The sequence below is a fragment of the Adiantum capillus-veneris genome, chromosome 7 (genome assembly GCF_014529385.1).
Source record: "Adiantum capillus-veneris isolate H3 chromosome 7, ASM1452938v2, whole genome shotgun sequence".
In the NCBI taxonomy this organism is placed as follows: Eukaryota; Viridiplantae; Streptophyta; class Polypodiopsida; order Polypodiales; family Pteridaceae; genus Adiantum; species Adiantum capillus-veneris.
In genome coordinates this window covers 15,218,196-15,245,269 of record NC_140937.1, presented here as the reverse complement: position 1 = coordinate 15,245,269, position 27,074 = coordinate 15,218,196, and the positions used below count along the sequence as shown (strand labels likewise).

General features: G+C 44.1%; 1 protein-coding gene across 1 annotated transcript in view; it reads left to right on the top strand.

Moving 5' to 3' along the window:
• The window catches only part of LOC147453477 (Ribosomal protein S5 domain 2-like superfamily protein), a 44,253-nt gene that overhangs the window by 5,189 nt on the left and 11,990 nt on the right, over nt 1–27,074 (top strand). Inside the window, exons 2-3 of the mRNA XM_086515660.1 lie at nt 4,982–5,425; nt 7,106–7,186. Coding sequence (XP_086371786.1) covers nt 4,982–5,425; nt 7,106–7,186 — 525 coding nt within the window. The remainder of the gene's footprint in view (nt 1–4,981; nt 5,426–7,105; nt 7,187–27,074) is intronic.

The window sequence follows — 27,074 nt, the reverse complement described above, 5'->3', positions numbered from 1 at the left end:
GGATCATACGATACTTGAACTTCATAAAAGTCTGCAACGCTTGCTTCTTTGGGCAGCGCCGAAAGCGACAGTGTTCTGTGGCTCCTTCAATACTTCAACTTCGTTTATAGTCATGCGTCTACCTTCTTCAAGAATCTCCGAGGATGAAAATTCCAGAAACCACTTTCAACACAAAAACATGAACATACCCATTCCATGTAAAGTGACTAGAAAAATTCTAGTCTTCCTAAAAGATTGTGCATGCAATGTAGATGAACACAAAGACGGAGTGCCAAACCGTTCATCAAACACACGGAAACAATGGGGTCGAATCTTGACTTTCTGATGTAAATCAATCAACAGTGGCAAAACACCATGGAAATGCCGATGCCTGATGCTCAATTCTTCTTGTACTCTTTCGGATACCGTCATGCCAAGGAAGAGACATGGAATGTGAATTCCTTGAATGCAAACATTTCATCTTTTCATGAGTAATCCGCATACATCCGTGTTCATTCATCAGTGAATTGTGCTTAGCGTACAATATGTCATGCCTATGAAAAGGAATCACATAAGGACGATGACTAAAATACAGGAAAACATCACGAATGAAACACTCGAACAATGCGTGCTGACTAATTATTCGAACACATAATACTTCCTGTGGGGGTCCTTTGGACCTCGACTCGAGAGCCAAGATCGGTTCTTCGTGATCGATCGGATCTTCCTTTGGGGGTTTTGTGGACCTCGACTCGAAAGCCAAGATCGGTTCATCGAATCTGCAACGAGGTTAGCTTCGATAGAAAAAGCATCAACTAAACTATCATCCTTGTGAACAATCACATCTTTTTCCTGCAAATCATCATGCTTGTGAGTAATCACATCTTGATCATGCAAATCATCATGCTTATCATTATTATGCAAATCATGCGTGTCATGCTTTGGAAAAGAAGAGATTGAGAGGCTCCTTCTCCTGATCCTTTGCAATCTGTGCCTGCACATTAGAAAATAGTCGCAACAACTCTTTCATGTGTTGGTTTCTCTGTTCGGCCACCAAGCGCGCTTGCTCATGCTCACGCTCTATGGCTGCCATGCTTTCTTTATATTCACGATCTATGGCTGCCAGTCTTTCTACGGATTCACGATCTATGGCTGCCTCTCTTTCTTCGCGACTATAACAGACTTGGACACTCCAAGTAGAGAATCTACCGCAACAGCACAAATAATCACTTCAAAACAGTTCACAGTTTACAATTTATTCGACATTGGCCCGGCGGAGTTCCGTGCCTAGAGATATTGGCCCCAAAGACTGGCGCCCCTTTCGGTATTTTTTTTAATATTAATCTGTGTGCAAAGTACAAGAGTGCGGGCAGGCACTCACACTCAGACTCTGCGTCCAGATGCTCTGAGTTATGAGAGGCCTACTCACATATTTAAAGATTACAAGGGATGCTAAAAGCAGAGTTGTACACTCCAAGTCGAGAATCTACCGCGACACCACAAATAATCACTTCAAAACAGTTCACAGTTCACAATTTATTCGACACTGGCCCGACGGAGTTCCGTGCCTAGAGATATTGGCTCCAAAGACTGGCGCCCCTTTCGTTATTTCTTTTTATATTAATCTGTGTTCAAAGTACAAGAGTGCGGGGAGGCGCTCACACTCAGACTCTGCGTCCAGATGCTCTGAGTTATGAGAGGCCTGCTCACATAGTTCAAGATTACAAGGGATGCTAAAAGCAAAGCCCCAAAAACTTGAAAACTCAAAAGCATTAAAAATAAAGCAGCTTTAATTTTTCCTCCCATAGGCCTTGGTGGAAAATAAAGCAACTTGCTTTCTTTCTCTCTCTCCACTGCTTGCGTAGAATAAAGCAATGATTTTCCACGCTCAAATGCCCCAAAATGCAGCGCCGTAAATCAGCCTTGCTTTTTTGTTAATCTCGCCACAAAACGCGGAGGCTGCCACGTGTCCTTTTCTCCGCCATTTTCGGGGCTGCTGTAGCAGCCAGCCACGTCAGTCTTTCAAGTGCTTTCCGGGGTTCCTAGGGCAGCCACATCATCCATAGATAGTGTGTGTGTGTATACTGGGCAGCCACGTCACTGTTTGTGACATACCACCCTCTTGAAAGCATTGTAATCGCCCTCGATTACGCCTGCAAAACAGACAGAAGCTATAAACTGTCTTAGTAGACACTGACTGTTAGTACCTACGCACTAGGAACTCACATCTAGCACATGTACCAATCGACAGTCACATCACTCAACATCACATGACATCACTAGACATCACAAGACATCACATGATATTCAAGATTCATTCGGATCTTAGACCATGATTTATCGGCAATGCAGTTAGCAATCGCATCTAGATCCACTCAGGACCTCATAGATGCCCGATTGACTAACCCCTATTGCAACCATGTCTATTCGAGATCATTTAGACCAAAATGCTGCAATCATTTCGCCTATCAGTTCCTGCACTTAAAAACAAGTCAAGAACAAATCAGTTTCATATTTCAGAATTCCATTTCATAAAGTCATCCAGCAGAATACTGTCAGCTCTCAGTATCCCTGAAGCTCAAAGATTACAAGGGATGCTTTTTAGCATCCCTTGTAATCTTTAAATATGTGAGCAGGCCTCTCATAACTCAGAGCATTTGGACGCAGAGTTTGAGTGTGAGCGCCTGCCCGCACTCTTGTACTTTGAACATAGATTAATATAAAAAGAAGTAGCGAAAGGAGCGCCAGTCTATGGGGCCAATATCTCTAGGCACGGAACTCCGGCGGGCCAGTGTCGAATAAATTGTGAACTATGAATTGTTTTGAAGTGATTATTTGTGGTGTCGCGGTAGATTTTCGACTTGGAGTGTCCAAGTCTGTTACACGTTCTAGCTTCCTTGCTTCGCGTTCTAACTTCCTTTCCATAAACATCTGCTCCAAAGCCTCCATAGGAGTTAGTGCAGTCCTTGGCGTAGATGGGGAAGGGGGAGGGTCGGAAAAACCTCCTGGTGGGGACAACTCTTCTTCGACTCTCCCATGCTCATGACCTCCATGCGAAGTATCCATTCCGCTTCGGGTGATGACCATACACTGAATTCGTGGGTTCTTAAGTTCACGAGGAACTTGGGTTCTTATGGTTCTTGGTTCTGGAGGGTCGTGAGGTTCTTGAGGGTCTTGAGGTTCTTCTTTAGCTTGCAATCTGTATTAGAGAAGGATCTTCTCTTTACACTCGAGTTCTTCTCTTTCGTGCGGGCGCACCCCTTGGCGGCCTTGCACTCACACCAAGATTGCTTTTTCCCACCTCACGTCGATTGGCCAGTCGCTAAGTACACTGTCCGCTCTCAATGAGTGAAAAGAGGCACAAGGGGAGGTTGGACAAGCCCTTCTTTCTTGGGTTTCCTTTCACTTTTCAAAAACACGATTAAAAATCGACACGCTTAAGTGGTCTTGGGTTACGTGCGACCGCAACAAGCAAAATAAAATTCTGTGGTTCTTTCCTTGAGTGATACAAAACACTGCCAAAGCTGTGATACCAATGTAAGGTGGAGCGGAAGTGAATGTTGAACTTTGCTCAAGATGAGTGCTTCGAACTGTGCTCAAGGTTCCTTTTACTTACGAAAGGGAGAGCCTTCCGTTCCTTTAGTGTGAGAGTGCAATGGACACAAACAAAGTGGTGAACACTGTGAATGAGGGTGCATGAGACTGAGAGATAGAGAGAGAAGAATACGACATCAGAATGTTGTCAAAACCCTCCTCCAAAGGCCCCACTCTCTATGGCGAGAGTGGTCTACTATTGATTGCATAAATCTGTACAATGCTTGGACTTGCCGACGATGTCGACGACGACGAGACGGACTGAAATCTGAAAATGCTAAGGCTGAAATCTGTAAATCTTTATCTGTTGAATTCTGACTCTATGTCGGTGATGATGTCGAGGGCGACGATGCAATGATGACGCGCTGAAAACTGTGGTTCTATCGCGAAGATCTGCAAAAACGTTAGGTCTCATGCAGATGCAAAAACGCTAGGCTGATTTGGGATCCACTTGCAAAAACGCTACGTCCCTTGCTGTGCAATCTGCTAACGCTAGGGCTGATCTGTCTTTTGCTGGTTCTGCTCGGATTGGGTCTGCAAAAGCAAAACGCTGGCTGATTTGCCTACAAATGAAACGCTGGTTGATCTTTGGTCCTTGGCTAAAAACGCTAGGTTTACCGCCGGTGGGGGGTCTTGTTGAGAAGGTGCCTGTTGAACAAGTTGTTCTTGCTGCCTCTTCTGCGAGAAAGTGCTAGCACTAGCTTTACTTATATACTTGCTTGCTAAAATTGCCGTACCTAGTTCCCAACAAAAGTCACTTAAAAATAATAAGTGAAAATTGGCCAAAATAGGGAAAATAGGTCTATGCATTGTAAAAATGCTCTTAATGGGTTTTGATGGAAATCTGATGATCATGCTGCGTGCAACTAGAGGATATGCATCTACAGTGTCTGGACATGCACGGTTTGCGAACAGACTCACAAAAGTGCCAGAACACTTCCTAATCTAACTGAACTGAACCCTTGCCATGAAGTAGCTTGTCCACGTACACGTAGGGTTAGATGTGCACGTGATAATCGGTACTTGTTTCGGGTTTGGTTTTTCCTCTTTGTCACTCCTTCCTGTTGTCTTTGTTTCTGTTTTGTTTTTGCTTTTATGTTAGTGTGGTGATGGTTTGCTTGTGGGTGTCTGGGTACGAGTGCGTGGGGGGGTGTGCGCGTGCAAACTTTCCCTTCAGAGTCTGTGTGTGTGTGTGTGCGCCTACCGTCCTGCTATGTAAAGAATGATGTTCTTGCTTTGAGAATAGACACCATTTGGGCGTTCTGGGAGATTTCGAAGTAATAGAATCAGCCTCCTCTCCTTGCACACACACACACACACACACACACACACACACACACACACACACAGAGAGAGAGAGAGAGAGAGAGAGAGAGAGAGAGAGAAATGATTGTCATAATTTTTGCAGATGCCAGCGCTTCTCAAGATGCTGCGTTCGGAGACTTAATCAGGAAAAAAGGCTACACTGACGATGATATTGCAAATTTGCTAGCTGGCTTCTATGTGCCGGTCGGGATGCCTCACTTGGATGACTATAAATACGTTGATTTGGAAGAGGCGAGAAGACAAAAGCGAAGAGAGATGGAACTTCAAAAGATAGCTGAGATGGCAAAGCGTTGGGTGAGGAAAGTGGATGAACATGGTTTTGCTCATGGTGTTGGTCGGAGGAAAACAAGCAGTGCTAGAGTGTGGATCAAGGAAGGTCAAGGAAGAATAGTCATAAACAAAAAGCATCATGATATGTATTTTGTTTCCATGGACGACCGGGTCAAGTATTTGCAGCCATTTGTTGCAACTGACACTCTGGGCATGTTTGATACTTTTGTGCTTGTCAGGGGGGGAGGGATTACAGGTATGGCTTCATTCCACAATGTATGACTGCCTCATATTTTGTCTGCTCCTTCATGGATTGCACAAATTTGTGGGTTGTAGGTCAGTTTCAAAACGTGTCTAGGGCTTTCAGGTTCATTTTGGAGTTTCTAGTGAAATCAAAACATCGGGTTCAGAAATAAGTTTTAGATCAGTGAATGCTAAATTTCTAGATTTTAGCTTTTGAATTTTAGCTCAAGTTCTGATGAGAGGGCTATTGAAGATGATATACCACTTACAACAGTTTTATTCATAAAGACATGCCATGCATAAAAAAGAAGGGTGATACATTAAATACTCTTGTATGGTAAATCAAGCTGGCGAGAAGCCAACCTTCGAGTCATCTGCCCACGGCTAACTAAACTTAGGCTAGATATGAAAGAGCAATGACAGAGTAAATAGGGTGAAGCGTGAACAAGAACCTGACTGGTCTATACACTGCATACAAATGCCTGCCCTTACGTAGTAGGCAAAAAAAGAACCTCATATATCAAAGCTATCGCACTCAATCACTTATTTAGATATGCAAAGCTTCTTCATAATTTGCCTTGTGTGTTTTTTTTGGGGGGAGAGTGTGTGTAGGGCAGCACTGAAGAATTCATTCTTGGGATAAATTGGACCTGTCTTGCAATTTTCAAGCTAAAGCCAGAGCGGGTTTGATGGCTCTGTGTCGGATCTAAATGGAAGTATGTCAAGGGTATTATTGATTAGAACAATGTTGAGGTCGTAATGGCAAATCACATCAAGAGGTTTGAGAGCTTTTTTTATAAAGATGTTCACATCCTGGTGCCACTGTGCCTCCTCCCAAATGTTCAGACATAGACCATGGTTGGCCAAGCTCCAAGGGCCACCTACTGGACAGGAGCAGCATTTAGGCATTCCCCCTGGACCATTGATGGGCTGTGCATTGAATTTTTAGAACCAGTGGAGGATTTACAGAGGGAGATCCCTCTTTGGGTCATTTGCTCTCTCAGAATATGTTGTTTTGGTGGTTGCAACTTTAAACCCAGGTATACTGAGCAGTTTCAAGGGGTTTGGAATCCTCTTGATGCTCAATCATGTTTTCATGAAGTGCTAGCTTTACTGTGAGACTGATTCTTGGGGAACCTTTCTTTCTTAGGACTTCTTTTGCAATAGCTTATTGCTAATCCATTTGAGTTAAATAATAACTTTGTCCGACTGACAATTTCTAGTTAGCTTGCTTCTTTAAGTAGGGGTACCATAATTTCTTAAACCCCATGATTTATTTGAGTTTGTGAATTACTTTCTTTAGAGAGAACAATGTCTGCACGGACTTCTGTCATTATATTCCTGTGTTTTTTGTGTAGGTGCTACAGTAGGGAACTGCCTATGTAGCACCTGCTTTACATTGTTAAATCTCCTCCTTCCTTTATTAATAGAAAGCACCGTGCTTAACATATCTTTCTGGAGTATCAAAAATGTAAAGAAACACTTTTTACGTCTAAGGTCAATCAGACTTTTGCAAATCCATTGCATATGATCATATTTTTCCTAGACACGTTTCAAAAATGTAAAGAAACACTTTTTGCTTCTGAGGTCAATCAGACTTTTGCAAATCCATTGCAGATGGTCATATTTTTCCTATTCTAAGAATTGATGCTCATGATTTGAGGATGTAGCTTATTAAGTTAACTTTGTGCAGGTCAAGCCGGTGCTATAAGACTTGGAGTGAGCAGGGCATTGATGTGGTTTGAACCATCTTGGCGAAAAGTTCTGAAACAAGGTATGCAGTGTCTGTGTGTGAAAAAAAAGTAAGAAAGATTTTTCTGTCTACTGGTGGCCAAAAAGTTTGATATATGAGACTTAACTACGGACAAGTCCTCTAGTCATCAATATTCATCATGAAAGTACAAGGATACAAAGGGAGGCTGTAAAAGGGGAACTGAAAATGCAGAGAGAACCGAGAGGTTGGGGTGAGCTGTATAACTGGGAGCTTTTTGGATACGCAAAATCTTGATGCCTGGGCAGTGGGTACATACATCATACTCAGGGGGGTCCTAATTAGTTTCATCCTGTGATTGGTGGGTGTAGGATTTGTACATCGCTTATGTGGTTAGTGCTTGAATGTCAGTGTCAGGATTAGTAAAACGCCTTTTGGGTCTTCTTTAGATGTAACACTGTTGTCATATCCTTATCTCCTAGGTCTCCTTGGTGTGCTTGTGAGGAGTTTTGTGTCTGGGAGCTCTCGGCAGCCACCTAGGGCTAGTCTCCTCTGATCGTTTTGTGACATTCTGCTGTACACGATTGGGAGAGTCTGTAGTACAGATTGTGAAAGAAAGCAGTGAGCTGTGCGCGCTTGCAATGATCTAAGCAGTGCTTGTCTGGAGGCTCCTCTCCCTTTGTTGATGCATCACTATGAGGAAACAGAGCTGCGTCTGCCATCAGCAGTCATTATGATTGAGTGCAGATGAGCTCTAAGCACAACTCTCTATCTTTGCTCCACCTAGCTCTTTGGCTGGCTGCAGTGTAGGCCTGCCCTCTTGTATCACAATCATCGTGCTGACAGAAGCCATGGGTGTCACCAGCATGTGACTACTATCTATCCTTTTTGTTGATTTCTTTCTTATTATTTATTTACTTTCACTTTTTGGAAACACCCCTCGGGAAATCTAACTGCCCTGCATTGCATAGCTAGTGTGGAACTGTCCAGAGGGAGTCCAGGCCTGAGGGCAAGAGAGCACTAAGGTTGGACAAAGACTATGGTTAGCCAAAGTGGGGTCATTGACTAGCCAAAGTGGAATCCTTTGCTACAGAGGCTACATTTCAGTTTTGGGTGTGGCTGCAGTGTACAAAGGGGGTCAGATGACCTAGAAAGATACAATGGCAGCATCTCCTAAAATTTAGGGCATTGCTATTTTGGGACCTGAAAATGTGTTTGCGTCATTATTTCCGGAATGACAAGGAGAACATTTTCTTACTCTGCCGTGAAGTCAACTGGGCAACCGGTTGGGAGATTTTTAGGCGGCAACCCCGAAACGGGAAAATGCTTGTAAATGCGCCAAGTGGCACATTCTGGTGCACTTTCCTCATGCATGGAAAAGTGGCGCTGAATTTGAAGGGAAAAGAGGCTCATTTGCAGATTTTGTCACAGGTTAAGAGCTATGGAGTGCTTCCTTTCCCTCCTATGTACAGTGCGGTGTCAGGAGTGATGCCCTGCACGCTACGCACTGCCCTCTCTCCCCTATGGCAGTATGTTATGCCCCTCTAGTGGGCTTTTCAATTGACCAATGTACAGTTGTGTGGGTTCATGCGTGATTGCCGAGGCAAGAGCCTCTTGCACAGGTGATTCATACTGCACAGTCAATGGAAACACTTGTACACTTGACGGAGAACATGCAGTCTCCACTACCTGGGCCTAAGGTGCAAGAACAGGTGGCTGAGATGCCAGTCTTTCAAGCTGTACCAGTTCAGCCAGCCACTTTTTAGAAGCCTATAGCTGGTTCTAATGGGCAGGGAAGCAACCTACAAGCTATGCAACAGGTCTTCCCACCACCTTCAGTACACCCTGGCTATTTTGGAGGTGGATCGGTATTCCAGAGCATGGCTGGTCATGCACCTGGAAATCAGTTTTACATGCCAGGAACAGTGTTTGGGGGTGCTCAAACAATGATGCCTAACTCCATGTATGGTGTCACGGGCATGCTACTAGGGTTTCAAAGCACTCAGGGCCAATTTGGGATGCCACAGGCAAATTTTGGTATGGCTGGAATTACAAATCCGCAGCCAAATATAGCATTTCCAGGTCAACTTAATTGCGGTCAGGGAACACAAATGAACCCTAACAGTGTTCCCATGTTTCAGTCACTTCCATATGACAACTTAACGCCATTGGAGAGGCCAACTCCGTACAAAGAAGGTGGCAAAGGTGTGACATTCACGACCTTTACAGGGTTTGATGACAGGAAGAAGGCTCTCTCATTCCTCCAGCAGTTTGACAAGGCCTATGTAGGGGGAAACTTTACAGAGGCTTCAAAGGTCCGCAAGGCAACCACTTTCTTGACAGGGAATGCGGGACAATGGTGGACAACTTTATTGCTTCAAGGGCAAGCTCCGTCCACATGGATTTACTTCAAGCAGATTTTTGCAGCAGCATGGTTATCTGATGACTTTGAAGCAGATGTCATGACAGAATGGCACCAGCTTAATGCTGCCACTTGCAAGAATCTCGATGACTACAATCGGAAGTTTTGGAAAGCTCTACTTCCAGTAACTTCCTATAGGTTTGTGCCATTGACAGAACAGATTGAAAAATACTGTTGTGGCCTACCCAAAGGATTGAGAAAGTACTGCACGAAGACCAAAGTCACTACTTTGACGCAGCTTATCGAGGTAGCAAACACTGGCAATGGTTTGCTCAAGGGAGAAGATTGTGAATTCAATACTGCCGTCAAGGAAGGATTTTCCAAGAAAAATTCAGCGAAGAAGTATGTTCCCAAGGAGGTTCCTAAAGTGACTCGGGAGCCAGCCAACGTAGGGAAAGACAAAGCTACGGCTGAATCAGAAAAGGGACCAATGAAGAAATGGAAAAGACGTTTTCCTCGCAAGTCGGAAGAGCAAAAGAAGGTCCTGAGGTTAGAGAACAAACGGTTCATCTGTGAGCAGCCTGGCCACATTGCTTACAATTGTCCTACAAAGAAAAGGCCATCTGATTCTGAAGACAAGGAAGACAAGAAAGGAAAGAAGTCAATGGCTGGTCTAGTGCCAGATATGGTGGGTGACAAGCCAAATTCAGATGCAAGTGAGCTTTGCAGAGCATGGGGAAAGGTCAGGGATCAAACATTTCTTATCTTCTTTGATCCAGGTGCCAAAGCCAACTTCATTTCCCCAAAATTGGTTTCAAAGTTGGGAATCAGACCTGAAGAGATGGGGTATACAGTAGAGGCAGGTTTGGCATATCCTGGCCATACAGAGGCTGTGACACCCATCATTGGAAAGTTGCGCCTACATATCCAGTCCTATGTAGACGCTGAAGAATTTTACATCATGCCATTGGACGGATGTGATGTGTTGTTAGGTATTTCTTGGTTGTTTCGTGTACAGGGAATCATGGATGCCTACAACAAAAAGATCACTGTACAGAGCAAGGGAAAGACTCACATTTTGGATGTAAAGCTTAAAGGGAAGTCTATTCCCACTGTATCAGCTTCTGCTATTACTTTTGTAATGAAAAAGAATCTTTCTGCGTACTTGGTTTTTGCACGTGAAGTGTCAGATTGTGATGAATCAAATTTATCTGTGCTAGATAAAGAAAGGTCAATGTTTTTACAACAGTATAGTGACTGTTTCTCCGATTCATTACCGTCTCAATTATTGCCAGAGAGACCCGAGGATCATGCGATAGATTTGGTGCCAGGCAGTAGCCCACCGAATAAGCCTCCGTACAGGGTTAGTGCGGCTCAACAGAAAGAGATAATGGGCCAAGTACAGGAGTTGTTAGAAAAGGGGCTGATTCAGCCCAGTTCATCTCCATTCTGTTCTCCAGTGTTGTTGGCGCAGAAAAAGGATGGCTCATGGCGTATGTGCATCGACTATTGTGCACTGAACAAGAATACCATCAAGAATAGATTCCCTATACCTAGAATTGATGATATTCTGGACAAATTAGAAGGAGCAGCTATGTTTAGCAGGATAGATCTAAAGAGTGGGTACCATCAGATCCGCATTAGATCAGAGGATGTGCACAAGACTGCTTTTAGAACGACGTTTGGCCTTTACGAATTTTAGTGATGCCCTTTGGTCTCACAAATGCTCCTGCTACGTTCAATAGGATGATGGACAGAATTTTCCGTCCACACCAGCAGTTTGTTGGTACATTCTTTGATGACATGATAGTCTACTTAAAGAATGAAGAGGAGCATAGGCATCACTTGGCCATTGTGTTCGAAGAGCTACGCAGTCATAGGTTGCTCATCAATGCAAAGAAAAGTGAATTTTTTCTGGAAGAGATTCATTTTCTCGGACACATTGTCTCAAAGGATGGTGTCAGAATGGATCCTGCAAAAGTTGAAGCGATCAAGTCGTGGCCAGATTTGAAGACGGTGCACGATGTCCGAAGTTTCTTGGGACTATGCTCCTATTACAGAAGGTTTATCCGAAATTTCACTGAGATTGCTTCACCTTTACATGCTCTTCAAAAGAAGGCAGTCACCTTTAGATGGACACAGAAAGAGATTTCAGCTTTTAATCTCTTAAAGGAAAAGATGACTTCAGATCCAGTCATTGTGTTGCCAGATCTTAGGAAGTCATTTGTGGTCCAATGTGACGCCTGTCGTAGTAGCATTGGTGCAGTGCTAATGCAAGATGGCAAGGTAGTAGCCTATGAGAGCAGAATTTTGCAAGGGCCAGAGATGACCATGCAGGTTTATGAGAAAGAGTTACTGGCTGTGATTCATGCGCTCTTAAGTTGGAAACACTACCTGTTAGGTGCAGATTTCGTTGTCTAAACGGACCATCAGACCTTGCGATACTTCTTGACACAGACAAAGTTATCTGAGAAACATATGCGATGGGCAAATATCTTGTCCATGTTCCATTTTCAGATTGTGCATGTGGAAGGCAAGAAGAACGTTGTGGCTGATGCCTTGTCAAGGAAGCCACAAATTTCAGTTGTGTCAATTCCTTATCATCATGAACTTGATGATATGAGGGAACAGTATGCAAATGATGAAGATTTTGCAAGGGTCTTCGAGTAGCTAATGAATGGACAACGTCATGAACACTATCTTCTCAAAGATGGGTTCATGATGATGCATGGCAGATTGTGTGTCACAAAGCCATTGCGACGCAAAGTTATGGAAGAGAGTCATGTCCCACCGTATGCAGGGCATCGTGGTATCGATGCTACAGTTAAAGCGGTTGAGACATTCTTCTATTGGCCTACATTGAGAAGAGATGTGGATGCCTTTGTGCGAGAATGCCTAATTTGCCAAAAGGTCAAGTTTGACAGGCAAAAGGCACCAGGGTTATTGCAACCACTACCTATTCCAGATAAACCATGGGAAAGTATTGCTATGGATTTTATCTTTGATCTTTCGAGAACGCAGACAGGAAACGATGGTATTTGGACCATCATTTGTAGATTCAGCAAACAGGCTCATTTTATTCCTGTCATGAAGAAGATAAAGCCAGATTAGATGGCACGCTTGTTTATGAGCAATATTTTCAAGTATCATGGCATGCCACAGTCGATTGTTAGCGACCGTGATCCACGCATGACAAGTTTATTCTGGAGAGGCTTGTTTGAGAATATGGGCACCATGCTCAAATTCTCTTCGTCATTTCATCCTCAAACAGATGGGAAGTGAGAAGAGGCAAATTCTATTGTCCTAGATCTGCTAAAGTGCTACGTGTCAGAGCATAAAGGAAAGTGGGAGCAGTATTTGCCATTGGTGGAGTATGCATACAATAATATAGTGCATTCATCAACTGGCAAGGCACCTTTTGAGATAGTTGAAGGTGGCAAGAAAGTTCCTCCCATACTGCATACAAAGGACAAGATATTTGAAGTAGATAAGTATGTTCAAGACATGGATGAAATGTACCAGAAGGTCAAAGTGGCCTTAGAAAAGACTCAGGCAAAGCAAAAGAAAGCAGCTGATCGTCACCGTCGTGAAGTAGTATATTCACTTGGTGATTGGGTGCTATTACGCTTTGAAAAGGCAAGGTTAAAGAAGATGAAGGGCAAGGAAAGACTGTTTCCAAAGCTCAGCATGCATTACTATGGGCCTTTTCAAGTGTGCGACATAATCAATGATGTAGCATATAGACTGAAATTGCCTGACAGTTGGAAGATTCACAATGCGTTTCATGTGAGTCTTCTCAGACCCTATGTGGGTGATGTGCCAGAAGATATGCTAGCTGAAGATCAGCCGGAAGTCGAGGAGCTTGACGAGATCCTGGTCCCGGAACATATTTTGGCACATAAGGAAAGAAAAGTGAAAGGCAAGGTTGCTAGGCGTTACTTGGTGAAGTTCAGAAACTATCCACCAATGGATGCTAAGTGGATGGAAGAAGGTGAACTTGCAGAGTCACCAACTGTGTTATCACTTTACCTTGAAGCCTTCGATTTGCAACCTACCTTGACCCCTTGAGTTTCAAAGCTACATGGATTGTTAGTGTGACAATGGCTTCTGAAACAAATGATGTACATGGTATTTAAAGTGAGCTCAAATGAAATACCTGTTACATGAATGTTAGAGCTGTACAGATTGTCAGTTTGGCAATTGCTCTTATGGAATGTCCAAAAGTTTGGTTAGTGCTATAGAAGTGAGTATTTCTTGTTAGTTTGTCAAGGATACAGTAATTGCTTCTATTAAAGGGTACATGTGTAATTGCATTCTTAAACTGTTGGTTTGGGTATGCTCGAAAGTGTTACTGGGCCCAATGTGTACTATAAGACAGTGGCAAAATGTGTGGCTACCATTTTGTCATTGGAAAGTTAGTGACTCAAAGCAATGGCAGAGTGCGAAGCTACCACTATGTCATTGGGACCCCAAGAGACATGAGGTTTGCTACCAACCATGTGGCCTTGCTGAATGCTGACCATAGGGTTCTAGACAAGTGGCTGCCTCAAACGCTCCTCAATGCATGTGGGCTGGTATTGCTCAATGCACCCCCCCCCCCCAGATGCTCCCAAGACCGAAGCAGGCTCACTGCGAAGTGGTTCTCCCATCTCCTGCTTAGGCCTACGCTGCGCATCTCTGTGAAAATCCAGCGGGTGGAAGGGCTGCATGGGCCTCCTGTCTGTGGGACCTTGGCTTGAATTCGGTGAAGCAACAGCCTTTCCAGGGCTCCTCCCTTGGAAGAAGTCCTCTGATCACAATCTTCCCAAGGAGGGCTCTCTACTATGTCGTGGTGGGTCTATGATCCTCGAGAACAAGGTAAAGTAATGACCTGCCAAGAAACTTTGGCCTAAGCTGACTATGTCCCGTTCTATCCACAAAAAGTTCCTGATTAGTCTCTCCAGTTGGCTGATGCAAGAGCTGGAGAAAAACTAGCAAGACGTGATGTACCACATAGTAGCCAACAACACCTGGTTGGCCCTGCCTGCAAGAGAAAGCTTGGCTGAGCTCCAATGGAGCAATTTCCTCCTAATGGAAAGAAAGAGAGGAGCAATCTGCTGCTCTAGTGACAGATCAAAACCAACCTGACTGTCACAAACTACTGACGTGTCAAGCCACTGAAGAACGGAGCCAACCTGAAGATCGCGGCCGAGGGGCCTAAACCCTAAGAGAGGAAACAGAAGTAGCAGAAGAGGTTTTACCAACTTGCAAAGTCTTGCCGAGTGGCCTATTTTTAAAGAAAAGTTCCCACCAACTTATGGGACCCCGTCCGATGGGGCGTAAGTGACCTAAAGGCAAAATTAAAGCGGGGCCAACACACACACACACACACACACACACACAGCGTAAAAATTGATGACGTGGCAACTGTACAAAATGCTGGATTTCGCATTGACATGTTGACGTGGTAGTTGTACGGATTTTTGCAAAACGCGCTGATAGCTTTTTGCGCTAGTGCTTTTGGGACCAGTTGCTTTTGAGTTTGACTGCTTTTCACGTAACTATTTTTCAAGGCCTAGGGCCTTTAAATATGTGAAGAGGGCTCATTCTCTGGCATGCTTTAGTGTGAAGGTGCAGGGATTGGAGTACCGGCATTGTACTCAGTTGAAGCAATATAAAGAAATACCAAAAGGGGTGCCAACGTTTGGGGCCAATGCTCTCTTGGGGTGGAACTCTGCCTCTCTGTGTCGTGTGCTCTCTCTCTCTCTCTCTCTCTCTCTCTCAGTTCAGTTTTTATTGAAGTGCTAAAAGTCTGTTTAGTCTGTTCTTTTCCGTTGGCACGTAGTGCCTGTCTCATGATAGTGGTATCAGAGCTTCAGGCTTGTGCTTTTCTAAAAGTATACTTGTCCTACCCAAGAGCAGATAGAGAAAGATGGCGCTTCCACACAATATTATCAAAGAATCTTCATGCCTCGACCCCGGACTTATTAGCCAGTCCTACCTTTACTTCATCGCGCATCGGGCGCTCCCGTCTTCATCGCTCTGCCCTTACAAGGCATACGCCATAAAGATCACTTGCAAGAGAAGGATCCAAGATTTGTTTCGAGTTGCTGCTTTTCTCAGAGGTAGTGCCATGCAGTGGTTGATGTCTATAGCTACCAAGCTGCTCACTCCAAGGACTAGGCAAGCTTTCAAGAAAATTTTTGCCCAAAGTTATATAGCTTCTAGCAGTGTAGGGTATCCTGAAATGCTTGCCACGGAAACCTTGCAGATTACGACTTGAAATTTATTGACATCTCTCATCAGGTGTCTCTTCTCGAGCTAAAAACCTTGGAGGTCCGGTGTGATTGCTATGCCTTGGGACTACCATCGTCGCCAGAGGAACAATGTCTTCCAAGAGTGGATGGACCATGCTGTGGTCGGCTACGACCTTATGGAAGGAACCTAATCCTAATTTTTGGTGTAGGTTTTAGGATGGAAAGTCAGTTGACTTTTCGAGCTCAACTGATGTCGAGATCGCTTTTTAAGTTTGAGTTCTGTTTGGAACTTGTTTGGAATTTGTTTGAAATGGATGGTACCTGTTTTGAACCTGTCTTGAACCTGTCTTGGTGCCGATTTGAATTGATTTGAATTGTTTGACTCTGGTCTAATATTGGTTTCAATGACTGGTGATTTTACTCCCGGGTGGAGTACTGAGAAATGATGTTTGAGAATGCTTGACCGGGAAATCTGATCCTTCTCTCGCGGCACTTATGGATCCCAACAAGAATCAGTTGATTTCTTGTGCATCTGCGAATGCGGGAGGAGATCACGAAGAAGATTCTCATGAGCAAACAGAGGAAGAGTACGGCCTACCTCGGCCTGCTCAGTTCGAGATTGAAGAGATGGAACGTCGACAACTGGTCGACGAAGCAACAAATCCAAAAAGCACAAGAAAGGGACTGACTTCCCAGGTTATTTGGGTTGTCAATCTTCTTTTGCATCGGCAAGAAAGTAGAAGAAGCGTGTACGAATTGAAGGATGACCCAATTCTTCTTCTTCTTCTGACAGTTCTTCTAGCTCTTCTGACTCGAGTGAAGAAGACAGAAAAGGCAAAAAGCCTAGATTTCGCCCAGTTTCTGATAGTTCTACAGAGGAGTCATCCTCAGACAGTTCGGACTCCGACGATCACATGTTTTATGCAAAGAAGAAGCATTTTTACAGAGCCAACCAATATTACTTTCTCGAAAATAAAAACAAGAAAGTAAAAGAATTCAAAGAAGGTGGACCGTCAGTAAAGTTTGACTCTTTTTTTGGATTCCGAGATGCTCCGAGGGCTTTGGTCTTCATTCAACAATTTGACATAGCTTTCTCTGGAGTGCAGTACTCAGAGCACTCCAAGATTCGGAGGGCTACACCTTTCTTCAAGGGAAATGCTCGAACATGATGGTCCACTCTTCTTCTGAGGCAGGAAGCTCCAATTAAATGGTTGAAATTCAAAAGGCTCTTTATTTCTTCTTGGCTGACTCGGCAGTACGAACGAGATATACGAACCGCTTGGAATCATCTTCGGATGACCAAGGGAGATTCTCTGGATGCTTATTGCGAGAGATTTTGGAACTCTTTTCTACCAACCTCTTCATTTAAGGTCTTGTTTAAGGAACAGATTGAACAGTTTTGCTGCAGACTTCCTACAGAGATCCGAGACTACTGCTTGGAATAAAAGTCTAATTCTATTCAAGAATTGATGGGTCATGCGAAAAGGGGTTTTGCGATACATTCAGGAAATTTGATTTACCTCAGCGATGAGATCTTGACTCAGAGAACCCAACAGACTTCTAACCATGAAAGTAGAAAGAGAAAGAGCTCCCAAGAAAAGAAAGACAAGGATACACGACCCCGGCTTACACTTCGAGAGAGGGCTAGTTATATCAAAGAAGGGAAGTGTTTTGGATGCGGGGAACATAGGCACGTCCCTGCGAAGTGCCCTAAAAAGGCACAACAAGAACAAAATGAAGAGAGGCCAGAGAGCTCGAGAGTAGCTTAGGAACCTGGCAGAAAAGGCAAGATGAAAGCAGGACTGGTACCAGATTGCATGGGTACTAACCCAAGCATGATTGATGAAAGTACAGAACTTTGCCGAGCTTGGGGCAAAGTGAAAGATTAAGAAGACCTGATTTTCTTGGATGGAGGAGCCAAGGCCAACTTCATTTCACCTGAATTGGCGGCGCGGCTTGAGATTACACTTGATCAAATGAGACCACTAGCAGAGGGAGTTCTAGCGGCACCCGGACGGGACATAGCCATTACACCTGTCATTGGCAAACTTCGGTTGCATTGTCAGGGGTATTTGGGGCATGAAGACTTTTACATAATGCCCTTGGAAGGTTGTGACGTCCTCCTTTGAGTCCCTTCGTACTATAAGAACAACGCCGTGGTCGATTATCGGGCGAAGAAAGCGACATTGACAAATGAAAAGGGCCGAAAAGTTATACTTGATATGAAATTGAAGGGCAATTTTGTCCCTATTGTATCGGCTTTGGCCATTTCCAAATTAATGAAATCCAATCTGTTTGTTTTCTCGATCTGTTTGAAAGAGTTAAATAATGAACACAGAACGAATACGTCTGAACTTGATAAAGAATGCCAAGATTTTCTCCACACTCATGCCGATTGCTTTTCTGAGGGCCTGCCAGGCGAGTTGCCAGGATCATACCATTGATCTGATACCTAGAAGCACTCCGCCGAACAGGCCACCTTATCGTGTGAGGCGAGCTCAGAATGAAGAGATTATGAACCAAGTGAAAGACCTCTTGGAAAGGGGTCTTATCCAGTCGAGTACTTCACCCTACTGCTCTTCGGTGTTGTTGGTTCTAAAGAAAGATAGATCTTGAAGAATGTGTATTGATCATAGAGCTCTCCATAAAATCACCATCAAGAATAGATTTCCGATTCCGAGGATCGAAGATATTCTTGAACAATTACATGGATCCTCTTGTTTCAGCAGGATCGATTTGAAATGCGGATATCATTAGATCCGAATCGCATCGAGAGATGTCTACAAAACAGCTTTTCGGATGAGCTTCGATTTATATGAATTTTTGGTGATGCCTTTTGGCCTTACCAATGCTCCAGTGACTTTCAATCGAATGAAGGATAGGATTTTCAAAGAGTACATATCTTTTGTTGGCATTTTCGTTGATGACATTATAGTCTTCTTCAAGGATGAGGCAGAACATAGACACCATCTGCTACAGGTCTTTCAGGCATTGCGAGACCACAAGTTAGTAATCAATGCCAAGAAGAGTGAATTTTTCTTACCGGAGATACACATTTTGGGACACATTGTCTCAGCAGCAGGAGTACAGATGGACCCGGCCAAGATTGAGGCTATACGTGATTGGCCCGATTTGAAGAATGTCCATGAAGTTAGAAGCTTTTTGGGCTTATGTTCTTACTACCGGCGGTTCATTAGAAAGTCTGTAGAAAGTTTGCAGAGCTCGCTTCCCCTTTGCATATTCTGACACAGAAAGGAGTCCCTTTTTTGTGGGGACCCACAGAGGTGACTGCCTTTCAGACTTTGAAAGAGAAATTGTCACAAGACGGGCACCACGTGCGAATAGAAAAGAACAGACTTGAACAAACTTTTAGCACTTCAATAACAACTGAACTAAGAGAGAGAGAGAGAGAGAGAGAGAGAGAGAGAGAGAGAGAGAGAGAGAGAGAGAGAGAGAGAGAGAGAGAGAGAGAGAGAGAGACGACACGCGACACGGAGTGGCGGAATTCCACCCCAGAGAGTATTGGCCCCAAACCTTGGCGCCCCTTTCGGTTTTTCTTTATATTGCATCAACACAGTACAAGCCGGTACTCCAGACTCTGCACATTCTCCAGGAAGCATGCCAGAGAATGAGCACTAACCTCATATTTAAAGGCCCTTGGCCTAAAAAGCAATTACAGTGAAAAGCCTTCAAACTTAAAAGCATCTGGTCCAAAAGCAAAGCCAAAAAGCTACTAGCGTTAATCACGGAAATCCGTACAGCCTGCCACGTCATCAGCCAACGCAATTTTCAAAAATCTCCCTGTTGCCCTAAGGGTTAGGGTTAGGGTTCGGGTTTTTGTAGTTTTAGGGTTAGGGTTTCCAAAATTAGGGTTTCAACAGTTAGGGTTTTTGGCAGAAATTAGGGTTAGGGTTTTTGCTCTTGGGCAGCCACGTCATCACTTTGTGACAGTTTAGGCCCCTTGGCCACATCTGTAAGTTGGCTCCCTTCTTTAGGCTTTGACACGTCAGCAATTTGTTACAGAAATTGACTATAGGACCAGTTTTGACTTTTCCGGATTTGCAAAAGTGATTCGAAGTATATTTGTGGTCGTAGTCTACGTGCGGTCTTAATGCAAGAAGGCCATTCATTGCCTATGAGAGCCGATTTTTTGAAGGCCGGAATTGACAGCACGGATTTATGAGAAAGAGTTGACTCTGCAACTTCTCCAAGAAGCATGCCAGAGAATGAGCACTAACCTCATATGTAAAGGCCCTTGGCCTAAAAAGCAATTACAGTGAAAAGCCTTCAAACTTAAAAGCATATGGTCCAAAAGCAAAGCCAAAAAGCTGCCAACGTAAATCACGGAAATCCGTACAACCTGCCACGTCATCAGCCAACGCAATTTACGAAAATCTCCCTGTTGCCCTTAGGGTTAGGGTTAGGGTTTCTGTAGTTTTAGGGTTAGGGTTTCCAGAATTAGGGTTTTCAGGTTTTAGGGTTAGGTTTCCAGAATTAGGATTTCAGTAGTTAGGGTTTTTGGCAGAAATTAGGGTTAGGGTTTTTGCTCTCTGGCAGCCACGTCATCACTTTGTGACAGTCTAGGCCCCTCGGCCACATCTGTAAGTTGGCTCCCTTCTTTAGGCTTTGACACTTCAGCAGTTTGTTACAGAAATTGACTACAAGACCAATTTTGACTTTTCCGGATTTGCAAAAGTGATTCGAAGTATATTTGTGGTCGTAGTCTACGTGCGGTCTTAATGCAAGAAGGCCATTCATTGCCTATGAGAGCCGATTGTTTGAAGGCCGGAATTGACAGCATAGATTTATGAGAAAGAGCTTTTGGTGGTTATCCATGCTCTTACTCAGTGGCGACATTACCTACTCGGAGCCGATTTTACGGTCTTCACTGATCATCAGAGTTTACGCTACTTCTTGTCACAAAAGCAACTTTTTGGAAAGCAGATACGGTGGGCTAACATCTTGTCATAGTTTTACTTCCGGATTGTCTATGTATAGGGATAGAAGAACTTGGTGGCAGATGCTTTGTCCCGGAAGTCGTTAGTCTTGGCTATTTCTGCGATTCATCATAGAAACTTCGAGGACATGGTCCATCAGTACGCCATAGATCCAGATTTTTCGGATGTATTCACACGAATACAGAATGGCGAGGTAGTAGCGGGATATTTCATACGGGATGGCTACTTAATGAAGAAAACGATGTTGTGCTTTACACAACCGTTGAGGGAAAAGTTCTAACTGAATGCCATTGTCACTGCGGCTTGACACCACCTTGAGAGGTGTGGAGCGTTATTTCTTTTGGCCGAGACTCAAGAAGGAGGTGGACGACTTTGTACGCAGTTGCTTGGTATTCCAGAAGGTCAAGTTTGATAGGCATAAAGCACAAGGATTGTTACAGCCTTTACCCATTCCCGCCTGCCCCTATGAAAGAATTGCTATGGATTTCATTTTTGATCTCCCGAAGACACAGAGTGGGCACAATGGTATCTGAATTGTTATTGACAGATTAAGCAAGCAAGCTCATTTCATTTCAGTGAAGAAAACAATCAAGCCGAATCATTTAGCGAGACTATTCATTGCCCAAATATTTAGATTACATGGCATGCCTGAGACAATAGTCTCTGACATAGATCCCCGATTTACGAGTTTGTTTTGGAAGGCTATTTGGGAGAACAATGGCACACGGTTGTAGTTCTCGTCATCTTTCCACCCACAAACAGATGCGCAATCTAAGGTTGCAAATTCAATCGTACTGGATTTATTGAAGTCTTACATTTTTTATTAGAAGACTCAATGGGAATTTTTTTTGCACTTGGTGGAATTTGCCTACAATAACACAATCCACTCTTCGACGGGGAAGGCGCCATTTGAGATTATTGCAGGTGCTACGAAGGTTCCACCCTTCCTTAGCACGAAAGATAAGATTTTCGAAGCCGACCAATACACGAAGGACTTGGACACTGCTTTTGCCAAGGTCCAGGAGGCTTTAGCAAAATCTCAAGAAAGACACAAGAAGGCAGCAGATCGACAGCGTCGCGATTTGAAATTAAAGGAAGACGATTGGGTGCTCTTACGTTTTGAGAAGGCATGCCTAAGAAAGAAAAAGGGAAAGGAGCGGCTTTTTCCAAGGCTTAGCATGAGATACTATGGACTTTTCCAGATAAAAGAAAAGATAAATGATGTCTCCTTTAGATTGAAGTTACCCGATACTGGGAGAATTCACAATGCCTTTCATGTGAGTCTCTTGAAGCCTTTTAAAGGCTATGTGCCCAATGATGGGGAGCCGGATGAGCAACCCGAAGTGGAAGAAAGCGAGGAGATCCTCGTTCCAGAACAGATATTGGCACAATAAGATAGAAAGATTAAAGGTAAAGTGATTAGGCGGTTCTTGGTTAAATTCAAGAACTATCCTGCATTGGATGTGAAGTGGGGATGGAAGAGGAGGACCTAGCGGATACTCCTCAGATTTTGGAACTTGACCGTTGGAGCATTCGGTTTAACGTAGTCTACTCCGATAGAACCCCGATTTCAGCATGGGTGAATCTAGTGCAGCGGGCTTGCACAAGAGGGGAGCTGCTCCGCTCCTTTGTCAACAGATTACCTCGATTTTTGATATAGAGTCATTGATGTCCCTTTGGGTTTCAGGGATACTGCTGGGTTGACAGTATTCTGCGGTATGACTTCATGAATTGGAATTTCCAAAAATGAAAATGATACTGATTGATTTGTACTTGATTTGTTTGAGTGCAGGAACTGAAAGATGAAATGATTGCATCATTTCGGTCTCATAAATCTCTATAGACATGATTACAATATGGATTAGTTAATTGGGCATCTATGAGGTCCCGATTGGATCTAGATACGATTACTAAATACGTTGCCGATTAATCATGGTCTGAGATTTGGAATGAATTTGAATGTGATTTGTCATGTGATGTGAAGTGATGTGAATGTTGATTGGTACATGTGCTAGATGTGTTGTGCCTAGTGCGTCAGTACTAACAGTTAGTGTCTACTAAGACAGTTTATGGCCTCTGTCAGGTTTTGCAGGCGTAATCAAGGGTGATTACAATTCTTTCAAGAGGGGGTATGTCACAAATTGGTGACGTGGCTGGCCCTCGGACACACACTCACATAGGCTGGCTGACATGTGGCAGGCCGTACAGATCGTTGGAAATCACGTTGACGTGGCAGGTCGGATTTTACGGTGCAGATTACGTTGATGACATGGCAGTCCGTACGCTGTACGGACTTACGCGAATTACGTTGTTTGGCAGCTTTTGGGACAATTGCTTTTGAGTTTAAAGATTTTTGGGGCTCTGCTTTTGGTCATCCCTTGTACTTATAAATAAGTGGGCTAGGCCTCACTTCTTAGAGCATTTGGATGCAGAGTCTGAGAGTGAGCGCCTGCATACTCTCTTGTACTTTGAGCACAGATTAATATAAAAAGAAATACCGAAAGGGGCGTCAGTCTTTGGGGCCAATACCTTTGGGCACGGGACTACGTCGGGCCGTGTCAACTTTGTGAACTGTTTTCAAATGAATTTCTGTGGTGTCGCGGTAGAATCTTGACTTGGAGTGTCCAAGTTTGTTTCACATGTTGAAGTCCCTCCAATACACCAATACTCTATATGTGGCAAGACTCCACAATACGTGACCAAAACTCAGCTCGTTCACTCGCATGGTTGGGTGCATAAATGTTCAGGAAGTACGCAAGGCTACCTTGAGCCTGCATGGTGACCCACTGTGCCGTGCTGGCACAAGAATGCCTCTGTCTACAATGGCCTATTGCCATGAGTCCACAATAGTTGTACATACACCCCGTGAATGCCACCAGGCTGAAAAGCAGTGGACCAAAAAGTCTCATAGCGGCCATGCAAGATCTGTCCACAACGTCGAATACGGCTCTTACAAAGGTGGTGCTTTTGAAGCATAAGAATACCTATCGTGCCACCCACAATGTATCTTTGTAGCTCCTGTCGCAAGCAACCCCTATGGCATAGAAATTGCGGTCCACCTAGGCCCTGCAAGACAATCCGCAGCAACGAACCTTGCAATCTTCGAGGCTCGCTTGGATGGGGAGGAATCCGCACCCGAGTGACCTTGAGAAAGCCGTGTTTTGAAGTGACTGTCTAACCCATGCCCAAGAAGAGCGTGCAATCCGTACGGTTGCATCCTCTATCCAAGAATCTTCATGTAAAAATACAAAAACAGGGAGCACTCCGCGTATCTGCAAAAAAGTTTATCACAATGTGCCTACAACCAACTGCATCAGGCGGCCAAAGTGTTTATAGCCAGCGGCCAAAGTGTCTGAAGCAAGCTTGTCACTCCCAAGTTCCCCGTGTGGTGCGAGCGTGGACCCCAAGCCAATTGAGTACTGTATGCAAAGTATACTATGTGTGATCCCTGCCACACAGCGAGAAGGAAAAACTAACCACCGTATCCAAGGCTCCGGTACCTGTGGCGGTCAAAAAGAGAACATGCACTTTGAAATATGCTGCCTCGAGGTCAGGGAGTGGTCGCCAAGAAACTGTGTAAAGTCGTAGTCGAAGAAGTCCCACCATATGCGAATATCGAAAATGGTCAGCTTGCATGTAAAAGGAGAGGTCTTCATGACAAGGTGGCGTCCTCAGGAAGGGCAATCCCTCCCAAGCCAGCCTGCTTGTAGCGAAAGCACTACCCAGAGATCTTCAAGTTGTTGAGGAGTGTCCTGTCCCTTGAGTCGGTGGTGTAGTGTGGATAGGGTCAGGAGAGGAGAGTATGGGGGCGGTGGGGGTGATGGGAGGAGGGGGTGGGGGGGGGTTGGGGGTGGTTGTGGCGGCGAGGCTGAGATGGAGGGAGGCTCCACAAAAGTATCCTATTGTAGAGGGTCAAAACAGTTCCGTGTAGGAACCCAATGCTGCTCGAGTGTCGTAGGTCGGCCACCAGGGGGGCAGTATGGTGAGCTTGCCCCTGGTGGCGACGGCCATGTAGTTGCTGCTAGCCATGAGCTGACTAGCCACCCATAGCGAGCTGCAATTTCTCGCCAGGTTTTGCAAAGAGCTCTAAAGTTCGTGGAAAGTCAATGTTTGCTTGGGATTTTGTCCGTGGAGACGTCTACTGTGGTTATGTTGCCGAAATCGGGTTGAAGTAGAGGAATTTCAGCCCGATGAAAGTGGGACAGCTTGTAGAAGTTTACAGGTTTTCTCAAGTATAATAAGAATAAAGAAATACCGAAAGGGGCGCCAGTCTTTGGGGCCAACATGGTGTCGTTGTCTGCTTGGTAGCACTCTAGCTGCCAGGCCATGGTTTGTCTTGAAGTGTTGAATTCCAGTCACCACAGGCTTATTTGTGAAGTTCGTTCATGTCGTAAAGTTGAAGTAAAGAATTTCGGGTTGAAAGTCAAAAGTCCACCGCCCCACGGGCCGGTTTCAACAATAAAATCGGAATGTATATTTTCATATTCATCACATTTGGAGGTGACTTTGTAGTCATGCTTTTGCAAGAGGCTAGACTTTGGCTTTGGAAGAGTTTCCTAAGCTAAGATCCTCTAAATTCGCACAAAGGAAGGAGAAGGGACTTGAGAAATTCAACGACGGAGATGGGTTTCACACATGGCAAAACAAATTGAAGCGATCTAATGAAAGAGGGGTTGTGGGAATATTCAAGCCGACAATTAGTCACCCTCATCTAGTGATGGAGTACAAGTGCAGACACGGGCTATGCAGAACCATGCCAAGGATGAGGAAGCACTAGGAATCATATCACTACAGTACACAACAATTCTCTATATTTTACTTATGATTGTGAAACCTCATTAGCTGCATGGGAAGCCCTAAAGAAAATTTTTAGAGCTGTTAGAAAGAAAAGTAGGATGAGCCTAAAGAAAGATCTCTAAAAACTAAAAATGGGGCTTGATGAGGATATTACAAGCCTTTGTCAATCGCCTTAAGAGCATGGCCACACAACTCGATTACGTGAACTGTGTTGTATCAGAGAAGGACAAGGTTGCAGTTCTACTAGGAGCCTTGCCATCTAGCTTTGACCAAATAGTGACCATCGTTGAAGAGAAGGATTCAACGTCCAACTTGCAAGATGTAGTCAACTCTTTACAATCTGAGGAGAGACAAAGGAGGAATTCCACTTGAAAGGGAGCAGCATTTGCAGATAGTTCTAACAATAAAATTTGTTTCAAGTGTGGCAAAGGACACAACCAAATATTGCCTCGCATCGAAAGCTTGTAGTATTTGTGGGAAGAGTCCTTCCAAGTGCTTCAAGAAAGACAACACCAGTAGCAATCCGAAGCTCAGAAGGTCAGTTTGTCTGGGAGAAGAAGACAAAAAAGAAGTTGAAGAAGAAGACGGCAACAACCTTCTAGTCTCTTGTGACTACGACCATGAGGACATTTTTTAGCTTTTTTTAAACTTTTAGCTCTTAGTGTATTTTGTTAAAGATAGCTTGGATTACTTGGTCTTGGTCTTTATACATCTGTTCGAGGGGGGCTTGGTCTTTATACATCTGTTCAAGGGGAGGTATGTAGTGTCCAAGCAAGTTTCGACTATTCAAGAGCTTATGGACGATGCTGCAGCTGGCTACAACTTTATGAAGGGAACCTCACCCTAACTTGGGTGCAGGCTGGAAAGCCAGTTGTCTTTTGAGCTAGATTGCCCGATAATAATTTTAAGTTTGTTTTGCTTTTAGATACTATTTGGAATTTGTTTGAAATGGAATTTATCTGTTTTGAACTTGTATTGGTGCCAATTGAGATTGCTTGATTCTAGTTTGCATGAAAACCTTCCGAATGACTCATGGCTCGGACATTGGTCTGGAAGGAGTACTGAAGAGAAGGATCGTGCTTGATAATAGCTGAATATCTTATGGCTCGAGTATTCATGTTAGTTGTGAAACCTTTGCTGATGAACGACGAAAGCCACGGTTTGGGGAGCATTTGGTTGTAATAGGCCTCTATATCTCATGGCCCGAAACCTTTGGTTAGTTACAGGGGAAGTGTTTATGGGCTATTGTATGTTTTTATGTCATGTAACATGCATCTGTAATCATTTGTGTTGCACTGTGATGTGTCTACCATTGAATATTTCCAAATTGGGTGAGATTGCCTTGGTATGTGAATTTAGTGCATCAAGACACCTTTGTAAACATAACGCAGTTTGGATGTGATGGCTAACCTTGCTACATGAGTATATCAAGAGCTCCGATATTAATGAGAAACCCTCGTGATTGACCCTCAGATATTTTTGAGCTAACTTGATTGAGTTTTGTAGATATAATTGGGGACAATTACTCCTCTTTTAAGAGGGGGGATATGTCACAAACTGTTGACGTGTCGACCATTGAAGACCAAAGGGGTCAGGAC